Source organism: Prunus persica, chromosome G6, assembly GCF_000346465.2.
Source record: "Prunus persica cultivar Lovell chromosome G6, Prunus_persica_NCBIv2, whole genome shotgun sequence".
NCBI classification, from domain to species: Eukaryota; Viridiplantae; Streptophyta; class Magnoliopsida; order Rosales; family Rosaceae; genus Prunus; species Prunus persica.
In genome coordinates this window covers 4,638,790-4,664,278 of record NC_034014.1, presented here as the reverse complement: position 1 = coordinate 4,664,278, position 25,489 = coordinate 4,638,790, and the positions used below count along the sequence as shown (strand labels likewise).

The 25,489-nt window shown below is 37.8% G+C and overlaps 7 protein-coding genes and 1 non-coding gene across 8 annotated transcripts; 4 read left to right on the top strand and 4 right to left on the bottom strand.

Annotated features, from left to right (window-relative positions):
* LOC18775396 (subtilisin-like protease SBT4.3) lies at nt 2,688-6,961 on the top strand. The gene is made up of 10 exons (XM_007206742.2): nt 2,688-3,048; nt 3,946-4,037; nt 4,152-4,243; nt 4,342-4,588; nt 4,782-5,265; nt 5,352-5,446; nt 5,531-5,755; nt 5,842-5,953; nt 6,038-6,248; nt 6,346-6,961. The coding sequence occupies exons 1-10, from the start codon at nt 3,022-3,024 to the stop codon at nt 6,906-6,908; spliced, it is 2,148 nt and encodes a 715-aa protein (XP_007206804.2). The 5' UTR covers nt 2,688-3,021; the 3' UTR covers nt 6,909-6,961.
* LOC18772709 (subtilisin-like protease SBT4.4) lies at nt 7,127-11,419 on the top strand. Its single transcript, XM_020565086.1, has 10 exons — nt 7,127-7,844; nt 8,047-8,138; nt 8,233-8,327; nt 8,420-8,666; nt 9,207-9,696; nt 9,794-9,888; nt 9,976-10,200; nt 10,282-10,393; nt 10,471-10,681; nt 10,772-11,419. Exons 1-10 carry the CDS (start codon nt 7,749-7,751, stop codon nt 11,326-11,328), a joined length of 2,220 nt encoding a protein of 739 aa, XP_020420675.1. The 5' UTR covers nt 7,127-7,748; the 3' UTR covers nt 11,329-11,419.
* Nucleotides 11,757-14,514, top strand: LOC18774251 (pentatricopeptide repeat-containing protein At3g46870). Its single transcript, XM_007205695.2, has 2 exons — nt 11,757-12,565; nt 13,461-14,514. Exons 1-2 carry the CDS (start codon nt 12,188-12,190, stop codon nt 13,851-13,853), a joined length of 771 nt encoding a protein of 256 aa, XP_007205757.1. The 5' UTR covers nt 11,757-12,187; the 3' UTR covers nt 13,854-14,514.
* On the top strand, nt 17,331-20,062 carry LOC18773999. The gene is made up of 6 exons (XM_007207289.2): nt 17,331-17,860; nt 18,497-18,593; nt 19,020-19,186; nt 19,313-19,388; nt 19,489-19,551; nt 19,689-20,062. Exons 1-5 carry the CDS (start codon nt 17,567-17,569, stop codon nt 19,503-19,505), a joined length of 651 nt encoding a protein of 216 aa, XP_007207351.1. The 5' UTR covers nt 17,331-17,566; the 3' UTR covers nt 19,506-19,551; nt 19,689-20,062.
* On the bottom strand, nt 19,902-21,975 carry LOC18772895. Its single transcript, XM_007207023.2, has one exon. It carries the CDS (start codon nt 21,953-21,955, stop codon nt 20,498-20,500), a length of 1,458 nt encoding a protein of 485 aa, XP_007207085.1. The 5' UTR covers nt 21,956-21,975; the 3' UTR covers nt 19,902-20,497.
* Nucleotides 22,028-23,109, bottom strand: LOC18772971. The gene has a single exon (XM_007205896.2). It carries the CDS (start codon nt 22,880-22,882, stop codon nt 22,316-22,318), a length of 567 nt encoding a protein of 188 aa, XP_007205958.1. The 5' UTR covers nt 22,883-23,109; the 3' UTR covers nt 22,028-22,315.
* Nucleotides 23,184-23,255, bottom strand: TRNAD-GUC. Its single transcript has one exon. It is a non-coding gene; the product is annotated as a tRNA-Asp (tRNA).
* Nucleotides 24,170-25,320, bottom strand: LOC18772360 (universal stress protein PHOS34). Its single transcript, XM_007205983.2, has 4 exons — nt 25,032-25,320; nt 24,820-24,929; nt 24,570-24,688; nt 24,170-24,490 (listed from the first exon to the last, which is right to left on the bottom strand). Exons 1-4 carry the CDS (start codon nt 25,207-25,209, stop codon nt 24,409-24,411), a joined length of 489 nt encoding a protein of 162 aa, XP_007206045.1. The 5' UTR covers nt 25,210-25,320; the 3' UTR covers nt 24,170-24,408.

Here is a 25,489-nt window from a genome sequence, read left to right as displayed (position 1 = left end):
TGAATAACCAAGTTTCTGCCTTGTCCTTCAAAGTGAAAGGGAAAAGACGTAACTTAATAGCCTCAGCAGAAAAACCCCTAATCAAAATATTCTTGCAACCCACAATAAATTTTGCAATATGTATGTTTGCATCTTCATTAGGCAATCCCCGAAAAGTAGGTAGAATTTCAAGCATATGGTGCCTGATCTCGAACGAATCACCCTCTTCTTGTTCAGGATACACAATGCAATTGGGAACATCAGTGGCACGGGCTTCCAATGACTCCCTGAGTGGTCTACCTGCCGCAGGTAATTCTAACGCCATGTTACTCTCGTTTGCAAACAAATTCTGCAAAAAAGTGCCCTGCAGTGAACAGTCCCAAGCCCAAATAACTTCTCTTCGCTGTCTATGCAGTGTGCGCTCTGGTTCTGGATCAAATTGTACAATCTGTGCAGTTCCTGATCTGGTCTGGACCATGCAGTCTGCAAAATCTGCAACAGAAACAAAATTGTTCAATTTCAATTTTGTATTTTATTTTTTATTTTGGACGAAAATTAAAAAGTAAAATAAAATAAAATAAAATAAATCAGAAAAAGGTTAAACAAAAATTGTCTAAAATAGTCCCCGGCAGCGGCGCCAATTTCTTGATAGGATTTTTAGTACTTGTGCAAACAGTGTTAAAAATCACATAAAATACTTGCAAGAATACAAGGCTATTGTAGTATAGATGCTCATGCAAGGTCGTTTTCCTCAAGGACTAATTAGCAATTTATGTAAAAACAAATTCCAATTACTACTTAAAATAAAAAGTCAAGAAAGATGATTATAAATTTGGTGGATTCTAAAAAACAAATATTAAACAAAAACAAATACGATTGAGAGAAAGAGTTTTGAATATCAATTTATAAAAACACTAGGGTTTCACCATCACCTAGCAATCCTATGAACTTTTACCAATTACTTATGATTTGCACATGCCACTTTGAAGGTTAGGTTTTCCTAATGTATATTCTACTTGGAACCTCCAACACAGAACGTATATCCAACATGCAACCCGTCCGGACGTTCGGATCAAATCTGAACATGAAAGACTCATTAAGTTTTGTGAAAACCCTTTGAAAAACCATGCAACCCTTAAGACGTGGTGTTCATCTTAAGTGAAATTACAATTATTAATCACAAGAAGCTAGCATCAATTTCAGGGAACCTTCCGACCAAAATTGCATCCAATTACTTTTCTAAAGATCCTAATGGTGATCAGGCATTAAGACAATTAGATAGTTTAAAACAGTGATTAACAATTCAAAATACGCATGCACTCATCATAAGCAATTAAAAGTTCAAAAGTAATTCAGAAGTCCTCAATTCCCTGTGAGAAAGAGCTTAAATACCCCTTAAAACCTAGCTGCCAATGTAAGAAAATATCATTAAGAAGAAAAGAACGAAAACACCTGAAAGTTGTGAAAACCCAAAACCCTAGCAATTGCTCTCCACAATACAAAGTTCAAAAGTAATTCAGAAGTCCTCAATTCCCTGTGAGAAAGAGCTTAAATACCCCTTAAAACCTAGCTGCCAATGTACACCTTTTCTATCCCCACAAGGAAACTAATTAAAATAAAATAATACTAGGAAATAAAGTCCAAATTGGAATAGGAGAATCTGCCTAAAATCTGCCCAGCCACGTTTTGGCCCCAAATCTCCTCCAAATCTGGCCCAAGAGAGCTTGTTTTAAAGATAAAAATGTTCTGAACACTTCTCTAGAAGGCCACGAACCCATCCGAGGTCATCTTGGGCTCCAAAAACGCAATAAAAGCCCAACACGTCACTATTCCAGCACCGCGCACTGCTCCTTTATTTTATTGCCAGAAAATAACCGCTTTGAAGAAAAATCTGAAATTTTGATACGATCAAGCTAAGTGACTCAAGAACGTCCTCCAACTGGAATTACTCCAAAATTCCTCAATTTGATTATGTTTTGCTCCAGAGAGAGTCGAAAGTCCTATATTGAAAATATAATTCAAAGTATCAAAATTCTTCCAAAATATTAACCAAAATATACTAAGAATGAGGTTAAATATATAATATAAAATATGTCCATCATTAGACTCATATCAGGAGATAACAGGACATGTCCTACTGGTTCTGCTCAAGGATATGTAAAGGATCACAATTACCCTTCAATGGGAGCTAAAGTTGAACCAATGAAACCTTTTTCGGTTAATTTTCATAGAAGCGTTAAAAAAATTTGGCCTTGCAAACTCCACTTACAAGGCCACAATCTTCTCGAACTCGAATGCTGATATCAAAGTAGTGCCTGAAGTCCTTTCTTTCCAGTCCTTGGATGAGGAGAAGGATTTTGATGTGACCGTTGCCAGAAGCGATTTGCCAGATGGAGCACAAGTGTCTGGATCACTGGTTTGGTCTGATGGGACTCACCGTGTTAGAAGTCCAAATGTTGTTTATGCATATATTCAACATGAGCACCAGAACATGGTTACATGAGCAATGAGATTTACATTTTTAAAGTGCTTTAGATGAAATAAACAAAAGTAGAGAAATTCAATTCAACTAAAGTCCTGTGCATCTTTTGTGCTTTTTTTATCTTTTTTCTGATGCAAAACAAAGTCTTCTCTTTTTCTTGATGACCATTAGTAAGATTACAAGGCTATACAATCTGCCATTATAAAATTAAAAAAAGCGATTTTTTGAGGAACTCTTTGAGAAATAGTGTTTTACGTTTTTAAATGTGTTTGAATGAATAAAAAGTTGAGCAAATTTGGCTTTAGTTTTTTTAACTGTTATCAACCACTGTTATTTAAAGATTAAATCCAACGGTCATTGTGCATTTAGGATTTTCCCTTTTTTTCTTTTCTTTTTTTTTCTGTCATCAGGCTTTTTCCTTTTCTGATATTCTGTCTTTCTATACACACTCTGATTTGAAAACATTATTAAGATTTTAATATAGAATTTTTGTATACTTACACATATTTCCTTGTTTTTCTGTTGGGGAATCACTGTGGTTTCTTGTTCTAGGTTGGCCAATGACCCGAACTTCGACTAATAAAAGTGTAATCTTCGCAACCCAGAAAATAGTTGTCTGAAATTTCCAGAGAAGCATTAAATTGGGTATGAGTTGTATTTGAAAGAAATGAAAAATTAAAGTACCATTTCTTTCATGGAATATAATATGTCATGTGCTGGTGTGCATTTGGTGATCACCAGGTATGATCTACTCATCCATACATGGAGCAACTTATGCTTTCTTGTTGCAGAAAAACACATTTAATATTTGAACAATTTTATATAATCCTAGATGGAAAGACATATTACAACAAACATAATGGGTATGCCATAATGATGGCTGCCTGCCTAAGCGATTCGATCCAAATGAATCGTTGTTTTACTGCTGTTATTGTATATAATCCTGAAGAGTGAAATCAAGTCTTTTTCAACAACTTTAGAAATACTAGTAGCCGGAATCAATGCTAATGCCAATCTGTTGACATATGTAGTAGAAGGTGCATAACACTCTATGAATTTAGAATTCTTGTCAAGGAATAACTTTTATAAGTTAGCTGTAATTCCAAAAGTGAATTTAAAAGAAAGAAAAGAAATTCTGGATGCTTAGTGGAGGTGATGGGATACTGCATCCTTAGTCCCACTATAAAGCACTCTTCACCTGGTCCTGAAACGTTAAGAGAATTGAACAATGGCTAAGCATTTAGCACTTCTGTTTTATCATGCCTTCACCATTCTCATCCTAACTATGAGTTTATTGTCCAAAGCCACTTCTGAAGATAGAGAGGTAGGAGTCATCTTTGTTGTAAAACAATAGTCTTCTTGGTCTTTCGCTTGATCTGCGATTGATAATAAATAAAAAGGAAATGCCATTTTATGAAGAAAATTTTCAGCAGTATTGATTATTATATTTATATGTGACTGAATATTTGATCATGATGATGCAGGTCTCTATTGTGTACTTGGGATCACTTCCTCATGGAGTGTACTCTCCATTGTCTCACCACCACAGTATTCTACAGAGAGTTATCCAGGGAAGGTAGTCTATGCAAAACTTTAATGTTACCTTTTGTTTTTGTCTTTTAAGTCATAGGGCTCTTACATGTCTCTCTCTCTCTCTCTCTCTCTCTCTCTCTCTCTCTCTCTCTCTCAGTTCTCTTGAAAGTTTATTAGTGAGAAGTTACAAACGGAGTTTCAATGGATTCGCTGCCAAGCTCACTGACCAGGAAAGAGAAAAACTTGCAAGTAATGCTTCCATGACTCTTTTTTTTTTCCTTCCCATTACACAGTAGTAATATGGTTTGGTTTGAGATTATATCATGCTTATAAACTGCTCATTTCAGACATGAAGGAAGTGGTCTCTGTCTTTCCAAGCAGAACATATCAACTCCAAACAACAAGATCTTGGGACTTTATGGGTTTCGATGAGAAAATCAATCGAAATGCCACTGTTGAGAGTGACATTATTGTTGGTGTAATTGATAGTGGAATTTGGCCTGAATCAGAGAGCTTTACAGATGTAGGTTTTGGTCCTGCTCCTAAGAGGTGGAAAGGTGCTTGTAAAGGTGGCAAAAATTTCACTTGCAACAAGTAGGTGCCCCTCCATATTCATCAATCTTGTGGTAGCATTAGTATCCGTTTCATTACAGGAAACTAATTTAGAGACCTATTCTTTTATAAATACCTGTGTCTGTCCATTTTCATAATTTTTCTAATGGTTTTGCTAGTAATACTTACTAAGGTTGTAGCCACAATAAAAATAACAATAATTATCTTTCTGCAGCAAACTCATTGGAGCTCGATATTACACAGCAGAGTCTGCAAGGGATGGTACAGGTCATGGAACCCACACTGCCTCAACGGCAGCTGGGAATGGCGTAAAGGATGCAAGCTTTTATGGACTAGCACAAGGTACTGCTAGAGGAGGAGTACCGTCTGCGAGAATTGCAGCATATAAAGTTTGTGCTCCAACGTGCATGGCACACAATATTTTGGCCGCTTTTGACGATGCTATTAATGATGGAGTTGACATTATTACCATTTCAATTGGACTTGGTTTTATGGAAGATGTCTATGGGGATGCTATTTCCATTGGTGCTTTTCATGCAATGGAAAATGGGATACTAACCACAAACTCTGCCGGCAACAATGGTCCTTCAGATGGTACTGTGTCAAGTCCAGCTCCCTGGATATTGACAGTTGCAGCAAGTAGCATAGATCGTCGGATCATTGACAAAGTTGTTTTTGGAATGGGTACAACAGTAGTTGTAAGTCTCATCAACTTCGCCGATAAACTTGTGTATTTCATTGCAATTTTCTGTTATATACTTTCTAATATCTTCATACAAAACAGGGGAATTCTGTGAACTCTTTTACATTAAATGGAACAAGTTTCCCTCTGGTACATGGAAAAGATGTTTCAAGTAATTGCACAGAGGAAGACGCAGGGTAATTTTCGTACTGATTGTATTTTAACTGCGAACGCTAGACGTGAACTAATAAGGTTCTAGGGTCTGACTTGTTGCATTGCAGATATTGTAAAGAAGGTTGCCTGGACAGTCAATTAGTAAAGGGAAAGATTGTGCTATGTGATCGATACACTAGTGCAATTCCTGAGGCGTATAAAGCTGGCGCACTAGGTTCAGTTGTACTTAATTTCTACAACGATGATGATCTTTCTTTGATTCTCCCATTAGCTGCGACGGCTTTACACCCGAAAGAGTATAGTGTGATGATGTCCTACATGAACTCCACTAGGTATAGTTTCTTTTGGATACTCATAAGGGCATTGTCTCAACATGTTTGCTTTCTCTAAATGATTAAATGCGTTTCTAATTGTATAGAGATCCTCAAGGAACCATACTAAAAAGTGAACACATAAAAGATCCTGCTGCACCTCATGTCGCTTTCTTCTCTTCACGTGGACCAAATCTAATTTTACCGGAAATTATCAAGGTATGGGTGTTCCTTGTCACCTACATTTATCTTCTACGTGCATAGATCTGATAATAATAACATTTGCACTCTAATGTGTTTTAGCCGGATATAAGTGCCCCAGGAGTACAAATTCTGGCTGCATATTCGCCTGATGCTTCCATCTCAGAGTTTGAAGACAAGAGGCATGTAAAATACAAGATCATGTCTGGAACCTCCATGGCTTGCCCCCATGCTGCTGGCGTAGCTGCATACGTTAAAAGCTTCCACCCTGACTGGTCTCCGGCCACCATCAAATCATCCCTTATGACTACTGGTATTGTCTGCATAATAGCAATTGCTTGATAGGTCACGTTAGTTTTGAATTTTAAAAAATATGATACTACAGCCAAATATTTTTCTATGTTTTGTAGCTTGGCCCATGAATGATACCAGCACCAAGAGCAACATTTCCACTGGTGAATTTGCTTATGGATCGGGACACATCAATCCGGTAAAAGCTATAAACCCGGGGCTAGTTTATGAAGCTTCAAAAGAAGACTACATAAGGTTGCTATGCATGAAATATGATGAAGGCAAAGTTAGACTTGTATCAGGTGATAACAGCACATGCCCTACAGATAAAGGGTCACCACTGGATCATAACTACCCTTCAATGGCAGCTAAAGTTACCCCAATGAATCCTTTCGCGGTTAAATTTCATAGAAGAGTTAAAAATGTTGGCCTTGCAAACTCCAGTTACAAGGCCACAATCTTTCAAGACTCCAAAGTTGAGATCAAAGTGGTGCCTGAAATTCTTTCCTTCAAGTCCTTGAATGAGGAGAAGGCTTTTGATGTGACTGTGGCTGGAAGCGGTGTGCCTTTTGGATCACAAGTTTCTACACAGCTGGTTTGGTTTGATGGTGCTCACAGTGTTAGAAGCCCAATTGTTGTATACACTGCAGCTATGCAAATGCAGGATCAATATCCTTTTTAAATAAATAAAAAAATATTTACTGATTGTGTTATGGACATAATAAAAAAATTATTTTGGCACTTCAAATATCACTTCTTACATTCCTTTACTCTATCCTCTCCCATATGAAGAGTGCATTTTTAAGGGGCGCACCTTTGAAGTGCTAAAAAGACGTTATTAAAAAACTATATGACTGGTTGACTTGTGTTGATGTAGATGGTTTATAGCTCAAAGCACACTCCTCATTTTACTCATTGTTTTACTTCTTCACATGTATTTCAATGTGGAAGTGAGTAGTGTCGTGAGAAGCGTGAATGTTTAGAAATTTATTGGTGTGATTGTCACACTGTCACGTGATGTTATCAATTCACTCATGTTATAACGTGTATATTTATCTTTTGAGACAGCAGTCAATGTCAACCACTCATATGATATAATTGATTCAGAAATCAAGGTTAAAAACTACAACTTCTAAAAAGATCAAAAAAATTGAAAATACCATAAAGATTAAAAAAGAAAAAAGGAAATATCTCTCTCACACTTGGTGGAACTTGCAAAGAATTCTGATACCATATTAGACAACCACTCCACCCACACACTTTGTCCAAAAGATTAAGCTAATGAGCAGCAAGGACTTTAGAATATTAGCAGCGAGACTTCATCCTCATCCCAATTTGTTTACACTTATAGAAGGTACATGGCATTCTATGAATTTAGAATTGTTGTTTAGGAATGAATTGTGTAAGTTAGCTGCAATACCAAATACTTTTAAAAGGAAGGAGACAAATCCTGGATGCTTAGTGGAGATGGCCAGTATAAAGTCCTCTTCACCTTGCCCACAAAGTGTTTGAGAAATTGACAATGGCTAAGCATAGAGCTCTTCTGTTTTATCATGCTTCCATAATTCTCATCCTCACTCTGAGTTTATTTTGCAAAGCAACTTCTGAGGATAGAAAGGTAAGAGTCATCTTTGTTGTAAAACAATAGTCTTCTCTTTTGCTTGATGGCTAGGAAGATTAAAACTATGCTATTCAATCTGCCATTTATAACAAATAAATTAGAAATTTCATCTTATTGGGAACTCCCTCATCAGTGCCAATTATTTTTAGTTTTATTTTTATTTTTCTTCTTGAGTGTGAATACAATCATGCTGATGCAGGTGTATATTGTGTACTTGGGATCACTTCCTGATTGGGTTTTCTCACCATCTTCTCACCACCTTAGTATTCTACAAAGAGTTGTCCAGGAAAAGTATGAAGTCTAAGTGATTTTTAAGGTTACCTCTTTATTTTTCCGTTTAAGTTATAAGATAGTTTTTTATTCTTGTTTCTCTTACTCTCTGTAGTGGTTCTGCTGAAAATTTGTTGGTAAGAAGTTACAAAAGGAGTTTCAATGGATTTGCTGCCAAGCTCACTGACCAGGAAAGAGAAAAACTTTCTAGTGAGTGCTTGGCGACGCTTTCTTATGCCCTTGGAAAAGAGTAATATGGTTTGGTTTGAGAATTTATCTCGTTTATAAACTGTGCATTGCAGATATGAAGGAAGTGGTCTCTGTCTTTCCAAGCAGACCATTGCAACTTCAAACAACAAGATCTTGGGACTTTATGGGTTTCAATGAGAAAGTCAAGCGAAATGCCGGTGTTGAGGGAGATATTATTGTTGGTGTGATTGACAGTGGAATTTGGCCGGAGTCAGATAGCTTTAAAGATGAAGGTTTTGGTCCTCCTCCAAAGAAGTGGAAAGGTGCTTGTGAAGGTGGCAAAAATTTCACTTGCAACAAGTATGTTTCCTCAGTATTCATCATTTTAGTGATAAAAGTTGCTAGTAAAAAGTAATCTCTAGTTGGAGATCCATTATGTCAATTGTTATGAAAGAAACCTGCACAAATCACATAGGTTAACTAGCCAAGAAATTAGAACAGAGGAAAAGGGAAATATCACACATATTTACACAGTTCAGAAAATTTCTTTACAACAGTGGGAGAGACCTGAAAATCTCACCCTTTTCCACTTTTGCACTCTTGAGTTCTGGCACTCTTTAAGAAAACCACAATTTGCGGTCACTCTCACCCATATTGAACCTCTCTTAACTCTTGGTGTTGGTCCTCTTTGACCACACTCTCTATGGTGTTGGCACCCTTCGACATAGGCACGTTCTTGGTGTTTCAATGCTCTTGTGAAAAATTATACAACCGCACTATTCATGTGAAAGCATGGCAACTTAATACTTTGGGTTCAGACTACTAAATCACTGAAATCAATGCCAGTATGTATAAACTACTAAGGTTTTATTAACAATGAAAAAAATGTTCTTTTTACAGCAAGGTCATTGGAGCACGATATTACTTAACAGAGTCAGCAAGGGATGAATGGGGTCATGGAACCCACACTGCCTCAACAGCAGCAGGGAATGCTGTAAAGGATGTAAGCTTTTATGGACTAGCACAAGGAACTGCAAGAGGAGGTGTTCCCGCTGCAAGAATTGCAGTGTATAAAGTGTGCTCCCGTGAAAAATCGTGCAGTGCACACAATACCTTGGGTGCTTTTGACGATGCTATTGCTGATGGAGTTGACATTATTACAATTTCAGTTTCATTTACTGCCATAAGAGATTTCGACGAGGACCCTATTGCAATTGGTGCTTTTCACGCAATGGAGAAAGGGATACTAACATCAAACTCTGCCGGCAACAATGGTCCTTCAGGTGCTACTGTGTCAAGTGTAGCTCCATGGATGCTTACAGTTGGAGCAAGTAGCATGGACCGTCGGATTATTGACAAGGTTGTTCTTGGAGATGGAAGGACACTAGTTGTACGTACAATTGACTTCCTCCTCAAAATAAAAGATTTAAAGATAAACTTGTATATTTCATATGTTATTTACTTTTCAATGGTGTTCACACAAACAGGGAAACTCTGTCAACACTTTCGGATTAAATGGAACAAGCTTTCCTCTGATACATGGCAAAGATGTTTCAAGGAACTGCACAGAAAAAAGTGCCGGGTAATTCTTGTACCCCTGTCCTTTTTTTACTGTGAAATTTATGAAGGAAATAACAAGATGCTAGAGTACTGACTTGTTGCATTGCAGAAGTTGTGAACAAGGTTGCTTGGACAGTGATTTGGTGAAGGGGAAGATTGTGCTATGTGATCGATACACTAGTGGAGTTTCTGAGGCCTATAAAGTTGGTGCACTGGGTTCAATTTTAACCAATTACATCAATATTGATGATGCTTCTTTTGTTCTCCCATTACCTGCGTCAACTTTAAACAACGCAGAGTATAATGAGGTCATGTCCTACATGAACTCCACCAGGTATAGATTCTTTTGGATACTGATAAGGCAATTGCCTCATGATGATTATTTTCATTAAAGGATTGAATGCCTTTCTTGTAGAGATCCTCAAGCAAACATATTAAAAAGTGAAGTCATAAAAGATCTGGTTGCACCTATTGTTGCCTCCTTGTCTGCTCGTGGACCGAATCTCATTTTACCCGATATTATCAAGGTTCATGTTTCTGATCACTTACAGTTATTTTACATGTTCGTAGAGATGCATAACATTTAAGCTCCTATGTGTTTCAGCCAGATATAAGTGCCCCGGGGGTAGAAATTTTGGCTGCATATTCACCTAATGCTTCTATCTCAATTCCGCAAGACATGAGGCGTGTTAAATACAACATAATGACTGGAACCTCCATGGCTTGCCCCCACGCCACTGCTGTAGCTGCATATGTTAAAACCTTCCACCCTGATTGGTCTCCTGCAGCCATCAAATCATCTATTATGACTACTGGTATTGTCTTCATAACAGATATTCCTTCAATAGTATTATTTTGAACTTTAAAAGTATGATACTACCACCAAACCTTTTCTGTGCTTGTAGCTTGGCCCATGAATGAGACCAACAGCAACATTTCCAGTGGTGAATTTGCTTATGGATCCGGACATATCAATCCTGTAAAAGCAATAGACCCCGGGCTTGTGTATGAAGTGTTTAAAGAAGACTACGTAAATTTGCTATGCATGAAATATGAAGAAAGCATGGTGAGGCTTATATCAGGAGACAACAGCAGTTGCCCTACAGGTTCTGAAAAAGGATCTCCAGTGGATCTTAATTACCCTTCAATGGGAGCTAAAGTTGCAGCAGTGGAACCTTTTACGGTAAAATTTCACAGAACAGTTAAAAATGTTGGCCTTGCAAACTCCACTTACAAGGCCATTATGTCTCCTAATGCCAAAGTTGACATCAAGGTGGTGCCAGAAGTTATTTCCTTCGCGTCCTTGAACGAGGAGAAGACTTTTGACGTAACAGTTGCTGGAAGTGGTTTGCCATATGAATTGCGAGTTTCTGCTTCACTGGTTTGGTCTGATGGTACTCATAGTGTTAGAAGTCCAATTGTTGTGTACACAGTACCTAAAATAATGAGTAAAGAGACCTAACATTTCCAAATGTGTTAGTATGCCTTTTAAAGAGGCTTCATTCAGCTTACTGGGAAGAAAATACGATGCTTAAAGATTCCTTGTCATTGCCCGCTTTAAGGTTTTTTTTTTCCTTCTTGTTTTAGCATTCAACAATAGCCAAGCATGGAAATCTTCAGTTATGTGTGCTTTTCCTATGTCTTTCTCACTATGAGCTTATTATTGCGCAAAGACACTGATGAAGAAAGAAAGTAGAATATAGAAAATGCCTTGCACCAAAACAAAATGCCGTTTAAATGTTGGCCTAGCAAAGTCCACTTGAATGACCAACATTTTCCCAAATTCCAGATTGATCCTTAATTTCCTTCAGTCTTTGAATGAGGAGAAAAGTTTGGATTAGTGAATGCTAATTGCTAGTTTTTAAGTTTATTAGTTACTGCTTTAATTGCAAACTTGGATTAGACCAGGCCAGAGCAGTGAGCTCTGTCCTCTTGCACCCAAGTTCGAATCCCTCTTCCCATAAATTAGAGTAATTTAGATTGTACGTTTGTATTAAAAAAGGTTTCTACTTTAATTGACATTAGTTTTACAATAAATTGCACTTAAGCAAAAAAAAAAAAAACACATTACAGTTAAGGTCTGCGCAAGCACAATGTGTGGTACTTACCTTGAAAACCCAGCAAGTGTTTTATTTATTTATTTATTTTCAGTTGTGAAATCCAATTATACCCTTCACTCATGAGAGCTTCTCTCATCTTCGACTGTTAAGCTAAAGCCCTACGCCTAAACCCCTCTGTGTAGAACTAGGGGTAGTTTCTCATCTGCCAAACAAAGCCTTATCAATCTCATTGATCAACTCGTCTCTTTCATTATACTTCTAATGGCGACTCGTGCATTTTCAAGATCAAAGTTCGCAATTTTCTCCTCGATACTCCTTCGTGGCCTAAAAAGAACAACCACCCAAGAGACCCCACTGCTTCGAAAATTCAGAATTCCAGAATCAGAAATCGAGTCGTCGAAACCCATTTGTGGGTTTAGGCTATACCACGATGGGAGGCCGAGAGGACCGCTTTGGAGGGGCAAGAAGCTGATTGGCAAAGAAGCGCTTTATGTGATATCGGGTTTGAAGCGGTTCAAGGATGACGAAGAGAAGCTTGGCAAGTTTATAAAGAACCATGTTTTGAGACTCTTGAAGATGGATTTGATTGCTGTTCTCACTGAGCTTGAGCGTCAAGAAGAGGTCAATTTGGCAATTAAGGTACTCTTCTGTGCTTAAATCTAGTGTCTTTTTGCATTTGCTCTTCTGGGTTGTTCTGAAATTTTCATTCTTGGGTATATAACCTGTGCTATGTAAATCCACTTAAGTATTGCTAGTATAGAATTGTCGTGGAAAGGATCTCAGTGGGTGCTGGTTATGTGTTTGATTAAATGCCCAAAAGTAATGTGCGCTCTTGGACACCTTGAATATGCTTAGCTAATGTTTAACAGTTTAAGAAGCATTATCACTTTTCTGTTCCTGATGTAAGCCACTTCGTCAACTTAGCTTTAGTATTAGTTTTGCTGGGTTGTATTTCTGTGAGCAATGCAAGCTCGTGGTGTATGGTAAAGTTGGATTGGAGAGGGTCCTTTTTTAGGTCAATTCCATCTTTTTCGTATGGTTAAATCGGCCTTAACTTTTCACTTGTAGTTATAGATGTTAAGATTGCTTTTTGGATTTGGAAATAGCTAGTAATTGTTAAATGTTGTTGAAATCTCATTCTCAAGATTACCATATGAACAATGACTCAGAGAAGACCACATTGCCATATGAAAGTGAGAAACAAGAGTAGTTTGTATTCACATTTTGGGTTTATTATTTCCTTCAAGCGCTCAGGTTCAACCCAAACTCTTTCCCATGCACAGATGGTGTTTTCATTTTAATTGTTTCTCAGAATACAAATTATAGCATGCTGTGGTTTGCAAACTTGTTTCTCAGAACGCGTGAGAAAAAAATGGATTTAGCTCATTATTTCGAATGCAATTCCTTCTAGATTTCCACCATTGTGATTTTTGTTTCAATTGACTTTTCAACTTTTGTTTAAATTGACTATTGAGTTTTATTTTTCTTTCTCCAATTTTTGATTGGGCTTACAAGCCACTCAGTTAATTTTCAGGTGTTTAATGTGATTCGAAAGCAAGATTGGTACAATCCTGATGTCTATCTGTATAAAGACTTAATCATTTCATTAGCAAGATCTAAGAAAATGGATGATGTTATGCTGCTGTGGGACGGCATGAAAAAGGAGGATCTATTCCCTGATTCTCAAACATATACAGAAGTTATTAGGGGTTTTTTGAGCTCTGGTTCTCCTGCCGATGCAATGAACATATATGAAGACATGAAGAACTCTCCAGATCCACCAGAGGAGCTACCATTCCGTATTTTGTTGAAGGGGCTTCTACCACACCCCCTTTTGAGAAACAGAGTCAAGCAAGACTTTGAGGAGCTCTTTCCTGAACAGCATGTGTATGATCCTCCGGAAGAGATATTTGGTGTGCGCTGCTGAGGCTTGCAATCTGTGCTTCATGCCTTTTTTGTAGAACTTAGCATGCACCACACGCATGTTATATTGATTCTCTTATTGTCATCGTCCCAATTGAAGTTTATTTGGTTCCAGGTCTTCAATTCATTTCTCACTTCATTGGAGGAGGTTGGAACGTAAAATTGCTATTCTTCTTTAGAGCATCGAAGTTCGGAGCTCTTGAAACGTAACTTGTCATGTGCTGCAAAATGTTCTTCTAGCCATGTGAACTGTTAGACTTGCCTGTGTCGCCGTTGATGAGCATGTACATTAACTGGTATGAGTGAAGGTGAATTTTGTACCCTGTATTTCTTGGCACAGCCAATGTCTAGGGAAGCTTAAGGCGCCGTCAGGATTTTTAGGTGGCGAAACACACTGTTGCTTTACCGTGCAAAGACCAAATTTAGCGAGGAAGACAATGGAATCGTGAAAGTTTAAATGCTCAAATAGTATGGTATAAACCGGTGGTTTGGTTTTGCCTCCAGTTTTGACTGCAAGAAACCATTTGGCCCCAAAAAACACAGAACAAATATTTCTCAGGCCAAAGAAAAACATGTATTATAGTTTTCGTTGCCAATGCCACGCAAAACGGTTCGGGTTTAAACTGCACGATATTGACTTTTCCTGTAAAAGTAGTTTGCTAAAAGATACACTATGTCTTCGTTCTCTTGCACTCAAATTCACGTTCCCCTTTAAGCAACTTAGACTATTACTTGTATATCTTGCACTCAAATTTACATTTCTCTTTCCGTAGTTTAGAGTAGTTTAGACTATTACCTCTATATAATTAAAAAAAAAATTAAACGACTAATCAGATATTTTTTTAATGAATCCTAGGTGAACTCCACCAACTTACCAAAAGGTTAACTCCACCGACTTACCAAAAGGTGCACACGTCTTTTGATTCTTTTATTGAAAGTAGATGCTGGAATGAGAATAATTCCTACTTCTTTCCCTTTCTATTCAAAGTAACTAAACATGTCAAAAACCACTACTCTTCTTTTGCACTTAGTTTCAGTTACTTTTTAAATTATTATTGTAGTGTTTTTTATTCTATTTTTATAAGGGAGATTCATTATTATACTTAATATAGGAAAAAATTATAGAATGATACGGTATCACCACGTTAGCGGGTGATACTCCCACTCAAAATTTAACACGTATTAATTTTAAAAGAAAATAAAAAAACAATTACACCTAACTTTGTCTTCCAAGTTTACCCTTCAACATTAGTTAGACCTAACCCCTCTCCCACCGTCTTACCTGTGCTTCGCTTCTCCCTCACCACCAAGTTGTCTTCTCTTTTCCCTCGCCACCGACCCCAGCCTCTCTCTCCCTTCTCATCCAACATCTCCAACGCCTCTTTCCCAGCCTCTCATTCTCAGTAAAAAAGTTAAACGCATTAAGAAAAAGCCAAAAATCTTGAATATATATAAGTGCAAATCAGAAATCTTCAAAACCATCTCCTATGATGATAAGTTGACAACCCACTACTGAAAGAAAGGTAATGATGGATGTTATGGGCAACCAAGTAAATCAGTTATTTTTTTCCTTTTTCTGTTAATTTTATCAACCACTTTTTGGGTGGTGTTGTTTGATGTTGGTATTCATGGAGGGGGGACTGCAGCCAAGGGGCGGTAGTGCATGGAAGGCAGATTGCCAATGGGATCTGGGTGAGACACTGCTACAATGGGATCTGGATAAAGTTGGAAGACAAAGTACAACTAGGAAAACAATACAATTATTTTTTTAAATTTGACACATGTTAGATTTTGAGTGGGAGTATTACTTGCCGATGTAGTGATATAGTATCACTCTATAATTTTTTCTAGGAGCTCAAATTATAAAAATACTCCATATGAAATAGACTTTAGAAACACATCCAAAACTCATTTACAACATAACAAAGAGGCTTTTAACTTCTTATAAATTACAAAATTGTCATTAATTTCTTAAAACAAGCCCAACCCCAAAATCTCAAAAAAATGCCTAAAACACTCAATAGGTCATCAAAGTAATTTAATAATCAATATTAAATTCAATAAGGCCAGTTGTTATTTTTAGGATTTTTTTTGAGTTTGTTTATAGAAATTCAATGGTGTAGGATTTATTTATAATATTAGTGCTAAAAATGGGTATATCACTAAATATATCTTTTTATCTATATATATAAAGCAAAAGGCAGAGAATGGTGAAACATTCAAAATACCAGAAAATGCCCTTGGTTAATGCAAACATTAAGAATTAAAATTATTAATTAAATGAGGATAATATGGTAAATTCACAATTTTTCATATTAAAAAAATTAAAATTAAAAAAAAATTCAGATAATGGATCCTATTTTTATGGAATACAACTATCCATTATCTTTTTTAATTCTAAAATAAATTTAAATTTTTTTTAAAAAAAACCTCTCGCAGGCGCAGAAGCGCATGCAGAGAAGCTAGTAACTATTATTGTGTAGTTAGTGGGGGTTAATTTGTTTATATTTAAAGATTTATTTTATTTTTTATGACTTTAGTGTTGGCTTTACAGTAGTAGTAAAAAGTTGTTGGATACCGTCGCTTAATCCCGCATTGTACATTCCAAACAGTAAGGACCAAAAGCAAGGGTAAAATTTGGTGAAGAAATCCAAAAGACCTACAAGCTTTTAAATTAAAAATCAAACCTATTCAATTTCAAACCAATAATTGTACCACCTTTGTCGTAAGCATCCCACTTAATCCAAAGAGAACCACTTCAAACCAAATCCACAATCAAACAAAACTAAATTTCATCTACAATCATGTTCACATAATTCTGCCCTTTTCTATTCGTCACATATCATGTTTTTCGAATATTTTTCCAATGTCGTACATATCTCAATTTTACGAGAAAAAAACTTTCCTGTCACCGGTTGTATACAACTAGATATTACGCATATCATTTTCTCATTCTTCACTAGCTATGGTCCTACATAAGGACGGGTGGGTAATAGTACATTGATATTAAAAGGGAGAGAATGTTGGACCAAGCACTACTTGAAGCACATCCGACAGAGGAAACCTTATCTTTTTATCCTCTTGGTGGGATCAGAAGCTTTAACGTTCATTTCTCTTTACCTCTCACCTTAGTCTTCAACTTATATATCCCACAAAAATCAATGACACAATAGGCCATTGGCTAGGGAGATGAAGTAGAAGTCTATGCATAGGCATGAGAGCTAGAGAGAGATGAGATGAAGATACTCCACAATTATGAGTGCATCATATCAACACGGAAAATACACGGACGGTGTCTTTAGCTCAAGTGGTAAAAGAGAGTTAAGAGTTACGAATTAGAATTAGGATCTGTTAAAGCTTCGATACCCTTTGATATAACCATAAAATATAAACATATGATATCAATCTATTCAATCTTCCATCTACGAAAAACGTGGCACTCCCCAATTAGTCCATGTGGGAAGGACATGTGGAGCCCACGTGGCACTTATCCGTTACGTGTGTAGGGAAAAGATGATTGTATTATATCAAGGCGAACAGGAATATCTGAGGAAACCGCAAGGGAAGTTCCAAATCTTTGATGGGAAAAGGGAAATAAATGTTGTTTGCATGAAAAGGGGGTGTGTTTTATATTGGTGATGGTGTTACATGGGCGGGCACTACCTGCAGTGCCGTCTTTTGTAGAACTACCAATATAAATTTGGCTTCCGATAGTGTATGATCTTCATCACGTGCTCTGCTTTTCTAGTTTTCTACCTCCGCAAAATCTTATCTGCTGCTTTGCTTTGTTTCATCAACTGGGTTTTTCTTGGGAACTGCTTTTTTGGAGAGTGCTTTTGTTTGGAGTGGCTTTTTGAGTTGACTCAGAGAAAGAAAGGAAATAAAATGGAGAGTGCTAAGAAGCAGGGTAGCGCAGCTTCCTCATTGACTGCTGATCTCTTTGGTGTCAAGGAGCCACCACCCAAGTCGTCTACTGGGATTTTTGCATCTATTTTTCCACCTCCATCTCAGGTATATCTGATTCTACTCAATTCATATTTATGCTGTCTGCTTGTTCTGCATAGCATAAGTGGCTTCTGCCAGGAAGCTGCTTTTAAAAGCAGAGAAATTGGGTGAAGATGAATTTGGGTTTCTTTTTTATGATAAACTTTTGTGAACTTTATAATAGAGAATTGAAAATTCACCCGCCGGGGGGGTGGTGGGGTGGTGGTGTGTGGTGGTGGGGGAAGAAAGTTATTATGGTTTGGTCAAGTTCCTTGAAGTTGCAGTGAAGTGTTTCATGTTGTGGCCAAGCGTTCCCTGCTTGTTCTTGAACCGGAGGTGGGTGACGGATTCTTTAACGGAATTATATCGAGAAAATAGCCCAAAGAGAAAGAACAATTTGTTCCTCATAGTTCTTGCATAGCAGTTTTCTTCATGGATTCTATTTGTCTAGGAAAATATAATACAACATAGAGAATAGACAAGTCTTCTGAGACTGAAAATATAATACAACATAATACAACATAGAGATTAGTGGAAGTGGGTAGAAAAATGAGTGTCCTTGAAAGTGCTTTGTGCAGTGAAGTGTCCTGATCACTTAGAAACATAGACTTTTACTTTGTTGGATTCGTCTTCCTGTATCTGACTTATTTATCCTGATTTTAGGTGGTAGGAAGGAACTCTTCAAGCTCTGAGCTGACAGAATATTGGCAAAAACAGTCCTTGGGAAATCATGCATGGAACACCAAGCAAGGTTGTCCAGGTTTGTATCAAGCTGAATTGCTAATTTAGCTTCATTATTTTTCTCTTCTTATTCTGTGTTTATATTCAACCATGTCTCAAGGTTTCTTGACAAAGACCCTCTCTTAATTTTGATCATTTATGCCGAATTAATATAATTTCTTACAATTTACTTCTTTTCTTTTTGAAGTGGAAAATGACCATTTTGATGTATTGCTCCTAACTGAGAAGAAAGCTTGTTTAACTAGCAACCACGCTACTTTGAGTGGGGTTTAAGTTCTTAGAACTTTTCCATTTAATCAACTGCTACAACTAGCTTCCATGGTCATCAGATTCCCTGCATTCTCTACCATTATCATATGCTTCTTTTGTAATTCTCAAGAACCTCTTAAATGTTGGATACTGAAAGCTTATTGCCTCGACCTTTGCGTTTTCTTAAATCATATAGCTATAAGTAGCGAAGGTGCACGCTATAGCTTACCCAACAAGGACCGCAGTTCAGTTCTTCAGGAAGAAAGAGCAGAACCATGTTATCTAAGTTCATCTCTTTACTATGGTGGGCAAGAGGTGTATTCCCAGTCCCCAAGTACCCATGCCTCTGGATCCTACCCTATAGTGAGTCTTGATAAGTTGATCATCAACATAATACATAGACTGCTGTGATATTGATAGTATCAGCATGATTAACTGATAAAAATGATGTGAGAAACTGATTCTGTTACTTACTTATGATTGAATTAGTTCAAGAAAGATGGGGGAGAAGATGATCCAAATGGAAGCAATTCGAACAGTGCTGCCCGAGGAAATTGGTGGCAAGGTATTTCTATTACAGATGACATTGATAGTAAGTTGGGTAGCATATAGAGTGATGTTGTAGAGTTGATCAGTCCCTGAACTTCTGACTTGTGCTTTTGCAGGTTCGCTCTATTATTAGGACCTTTCCTTGCCTGGCTGTATGAATTCTTCATCTATTATTCAAGGTATATTCACTTTTATATCCATTTCTCCAAATGGATTGCTCTTTTTATTTTGACATCTTATTTCAATCAGAATGTCTTTTAGCATTGTGTCTGAAAGTAGCTGATGTAAGCAGACCTTATGTACTTTCATTTTGCAGGTATTCATGAGGCTTAGGTTTTTTAAGTATGGAAGAAGTGTAATATAAATAAGTGGCTGATGTGGGCATTGGCTGCAAAAAATGCTGAGCAGGAATTGCAAAGCTTTTATGTCGGTATGGTCAACTGTTTCTTTGGAGTTTTACCAAGAAGTTCTGAGTTTCCGAAATGTTGAGTTCTTACTACTCTCTACTGGACTACGTTTCTATATTGAGTTTAAAAGTTTTTTTTTTTTTTTTTTTCCTGTTAAATTAAAGCCTGCGATGTCGTGCAGGCTAATGGTATGAGCTTCTTGCTCTTCTATTATGAACATATATGCTTGACGTGACTCTGGTTTCTTGTGCAATGTGTTTTCTCATTATGATGGGTTTAGGGATTATGGTGTTTTGCTAAGAAATGCTACCCTTGAAGACTAATTGCATCTCCATTAGATTAGAAGTTTTCGTAGTTGCTGGTCAAGCAAAACTCAAACTTTTTTTTTCCTTCAAGAGAGTAAGAGGATACATGGAATTTGAGCAGAGAACAAAAAAAATGTCATAAAGAACCTGCACAGTAGCTATCCTTGGCCAATCAGCCAATTTAATGCATATGGAAATTGTCAAAGATACTTACAGCTTCAATACAGATTGGATCTTCAGCCCAAGAACAGCTTGACTCTAACGCCGAAAATCCGGTGACAAGGCTCTAGTTCATCTTCAAGAAAATTTTTCTACACTAGCTGGTTCTCTGAACTTTCACAATGTTGTAGTCTGATACCATAATCATCCTTGGGGACTAGAGATATATGAATGATCTGCTAATTAAGTTAGTGTCATGGAATCTGATATTGACAATAGTTCTCCCCTCTGTTCTCATCATTGGATATGCAAAGGAAAAGCCTTTCATAAGCAGCAGCCATTTTGGTAGCAGTGAACAATTGCAAACCTCTCTGCCTTGCTGCCTGGCCTTTCTGCTTTAAGTCTCCTCTGCCATCTTTCCAAACTCTATAGAGGGTCGTCTTTAGTGTAGTTATTGTTGGTGAAAATGTATATCCCACTTCTGTGCCAACAACCACAGAACCTGTAATGCTGGCAAGCCTTGTTGCCATTACTGGCTTCCCGGAGAGCATTGCTTCTAACAAAGTATGATCCAATCCCTGAGCGCGTAGAGTCGGGTTCACAAAAATATCGACTGCGTTATAGAACTCAGCAAGCTGAGCTTGTTCCAGTGGCCCCAAAACAAGTACATTAGTTCCAAGATCTCTGTACCTAGCACCCCAAGGACCATTACCAGCAACCAGAACCACAATACTTTGCCGAAATGCTTCATTTTCCTTGAGCATTTGTTTCAAAGCCTCAAACATCAAGGGGTGCCCTTTATCCTTTACCAACCTTCCAGCCATTCCCAAAACCAGTGTCCTGGATTCAGGTACCCCAAATTTTTTCTTAAAGTCATTCCCCTTGGCAATGTCTGGCTTGAAAATATCCTCATCGACACCGTTAAGAATAATGTGAACACGATCATCCGGGAGCATGTAAATCCTCTTGAGTACATCTCCAACATGGTCACTGGTAGCAACATGGTGAGCATAACTGGGGAAAAACCTCACCTCTTCAATAACCTTCATAGTTCTTTCAGTCAATGCAGATCCCTGTGGTTCTTCAGGGCTGCGCAAAAGTTCTTGTATGACGTCAGAATGGATAGTCTCATATGCAATCCCATGCCAAGTAACAGCCAGGTTTGTCTGGTTACGTGATCGAGTATGCAAGAGGCCGACACTTTCAGTGTGGATCACATCAAAAGGCCTTCCTGTTGAGTTTTGAGTTTGAAACAGCTTCCAAACCAGAGCTTGGTCCAGATACCCAGCAGCAGTTGGTTTTGAGAGGTGAAAATACAAATTGCTTATCGGGTACCTTGGGAAGGAGGAATTTGAAGAAGTGGTAAAGATGTGAAGCTCATGACCCCTTTTGGCAAGTGCAAGGTGGAGGGTCAAGGCATGCCTTTCAAGCCCTCCTGCTTGAGATCTATGAGGCCATTTCTTGACAAACAGAGCAATTTTAAGAAGCTTCGGAGGCGGTTTTGAGGAAAAAGCAAGCTGATTCCATGCAGAAGGGAATGCAAGGAGGTCATTGATTTGGTTTTGCTTCAGCTCCATTTTTTGGTATAGAGAGTAGCCTGGACCATAGTAATGGCACCAGTAAATGAATGAGATAAATGACCACGCACAGAACACCAAGACGATGCAACAAAGACGCCGAAAGTTCAACACAGTAACTGAATCCTTCGCCATTGAAGAAGTATACTAAAGTAAAATTTACAACTATACAAAGTGTACAACAAGAAGAAAAAGAAAGAACAAATCTTCGAGAACTCTTTTCCTCTGTTTCTGATTCAAATGGCATCTGCACATGGCCACCTACAAGACTAAATGTACAAGAGAAGTAGATCCTATACAAATTGGCAATCTCGAAAGATTGTTTATGAAGAAATACGAACCTTGTCACAGAAGCAACATCCATTGACTTCATATATTCATTTTGGCCTACCCAACAATCCAAATTTCAAGCCTTAATAAATTCATATATGAACAATTTGTCTCTACAGATAAAAAATATAAATTCAACTTCCCTTTTCATGGATTTATACTTTTCTATCGAGTAAAAGCGTGTAGCACAAGAAACACATAGATGACGAGGGCCAGAGGAACCAAAGTCACCAGAGGACCAATTGCAGCCAAAGTGTAGAAACTCCCACAACCCAACCTCCCCAATTTGATCTGAACCAAGTCCACCAGAGCCATCATCAAAAACCCACATCCAAAAACCGACCCGAAAGCCGAAACCAACGTCCCGACCCGCAAAGCGACCCTGTTCAAATTACCCATGTTGGTGCCACGGACGTGGTACCCGTAGCCGCCGTCGTGGCCGGCGGCTCGGCTGATCTTGATGGCTTGCTTGAGAGCGAGGGCGACTAGGCTGGAGAAGAGGAAGGAGCTGAAGGAGTACACGTGGAAAGCAATGAGACCCTCGGCCGAGTCGGCCCGGGCGGCGCAAGCCTTGTCGGAGCCGATGAGCATGGCGGCGGGGTCGGTGGTGGGGTACCAATTGAGGCCGACGAAGATCGCGAAGGAGAAGAGTGAGTTGACGTTAACGATGCCGTCTAAGGCCATTATGTGTATGCGCGTCGTGGTTGTTAGACGGCGTGAGACGTCGGACATTTCCGTCTTCGCGGTTTTTGTGGCGGCGGCGGCGGTGGAAATGAAAACGGAGAAAACATTTTTTGTAATGTTTTCTCCGTTTTTGAAGAAATAATAGGACGTTGGGTTGTTTTGTTTTGTAGCGATATAATGGAAAACGTGGCTTTGAAGCTTGAAATTGGAACTGAGAGTAGCGTGTGTTTTCTCTTTTCTGGGGTAACGTGTTTTTTCAGACAAGGAACGAAGGAAGGGGATGAAGCAAAGCCAAAGACACGTGAGAGTGGTTGGGGGAAAAAAAAGTTTGAAAAAAGCAAAAAAATTGCGCCGTTGCCGGGGATCGAACCCGGGTCACCCGCGTGACAGGCGGGAATACTTACCACTATACTACAACGACTTGTTGATTATTTATCAACTTCCGTTTTATTTAACAGTACAATTGTAAGAGAGATCAAAACTTTTTATCTACCTTATAATAGATGGCTCTCATTTCTATTAAAAATATGGCGCTAAAATAAATTTTTTCTGGCATTGTTTTGTTATAATTGTATCCATTGAACTAGGAGGCATTTACACTATTTCAGAAGAACATGGCTAACTGATCATATGGTTAACTGGAGTTTTAACTTGGATTTGGGGGTTAGTTATTTGGATGAGGCCTCTGCTTGGGTTAGCTTTTTCTTGAAGGATGATTTTTTAGGTGTTGTTAGACTTCGCTTAATCTGTACTAGTTAGTTGTCGTTTCTTTTTGGAGTTTGTCCCCCCTATCTCATCAAAAAAAAAGGCTAATTGTCACTTTGATACATTGCAATTTTATTTTATTTTTTGGTTGCTTTTTTCTGGGTTTTGATACATTGCTTTTCGGTACATCTAATATAGTATCTTATCCTTTTTGCTGGGGCTAGTTAGTCCCAAGCAATGACATCATGTCCCTAATGTTATACGGCTAACTTTTTATAAGATTTAGGTGTCACGCTTGGAAGATTAAATTGATGAGTTTGAATTAAATGAGATAGAGACCCATCATCATTATCTTGATTCAAAAAAGTTGTTAACTAACATGACTTTTTTTAAATGTTAAGGATGTCCATATGGTAAAAAAAGTGCTTACATTCTTTTTTGAGTATATTTCAACGATTGGAACCGCCTATACTTGAGATCATTCTTCAAGAATGAAGAATTATCCATACCAAAAAAATTTCTTTAAAAATTAGTCATTGAAAATGGGCAGAAAAATCGTAATTTGTTAAGTAAAAAAGAAACGAAATTGTGGATAATTGTTAAACAATTTCCAATTGAGCGAAAGGTTTTGCATGAATAATCCTTAAAACAAAGGAACTTTATTATTGATTTCAACGATTGTCCTTATTGCACTTCATCAACAGATAGATATAAATAAACTTATGGAATACATCCTTGAAACTTTGCATATAAAATTAACATGTAGATGTAGCGGTACCACTATCACATTGATCACAAGTCTCAATCTGACTGGTCTTAAGCTGAAAGAAACACAACACAAGCTATGTTTATTGTACAATCTTAATTAATTAAGCACTGTGATCCTTGACAATGGTGACGGCGCAGGTTGCATTTGCCATAACGTAGCTGGACACACTTCCCAGCAGCACCCTAAATTCAACAAAGCACAAATAATTATTTAATACTAACCATCAAGTGTTTGAATTTGATGTATTGGCTGTAAATATACCTTTGGATGGTACCAAGTCCCCTGCTTCCAAGGACCAAGCAGTCAAGCTTTAGATCTTCGACTGCCCCACAAAGTTTCTCTCTCGCATCACCCCAGTAAAGCTTTGCCACCACCGTCACCTAAAATCAATTCACACAAATTCAGTGTACGAATCATACTTAAATGTTCTCTCGTCAAACAGTCTGATAAGTTATCGTGTCAAATTATCATCAATTTAAATCGTTGATCGATTAACAGTCTGATAACATACATGTTTCTGCCTGTGTGCAGTGTCAAGCAAGTCCAAGACCTCCGGATCGACCTCGACTTCATAGTTCTCCATCACCGCTTTTTGACGGAACTCCTCCAATGGAATCAGAGCTGCATACATACACATTCCGAGCTGAAAAAATCCGAACACATCATCCAGAACATATAATAAAGCTTAGTAAATTAATAAGATATGATGTATAAGTAAAGTACGTGATCCGGTGGTGGACCAAAGAAGGTTGCGGCTCTCATCGCCCTGAGAGGGCTTGACATGGATAGCATACAAGGTGTCACCCTTTTCATGAGCCAGATTATTGATAGCCCATTTCAGAGCAATCTTGCTTCCCTTTGAGAAATCGACGGCCACCCCTATGTTTCTATCTCTTGTCATCTCGATGAATTATAAAAGTAGAAAATAAAAAAACAAGTGCTCTGAGCCCTGAGGAATATGATAGAAGAAGTTAGGAGATAGATCTGAGCGTTGAACTTTCGGTGGGGCTTTGAATTTTATTTAAAGTCCGGGTTTTTTTTATTTTTATTTTTTGGCTTTTTTATTTATGACATACTGATCTGCTATTCTCTGGTTTAGGACTGGTTGGTGGTGCGGAAATACTCTTACATAATGATATATATATATATATATATATATATATATGATTGATCTCTTCCCT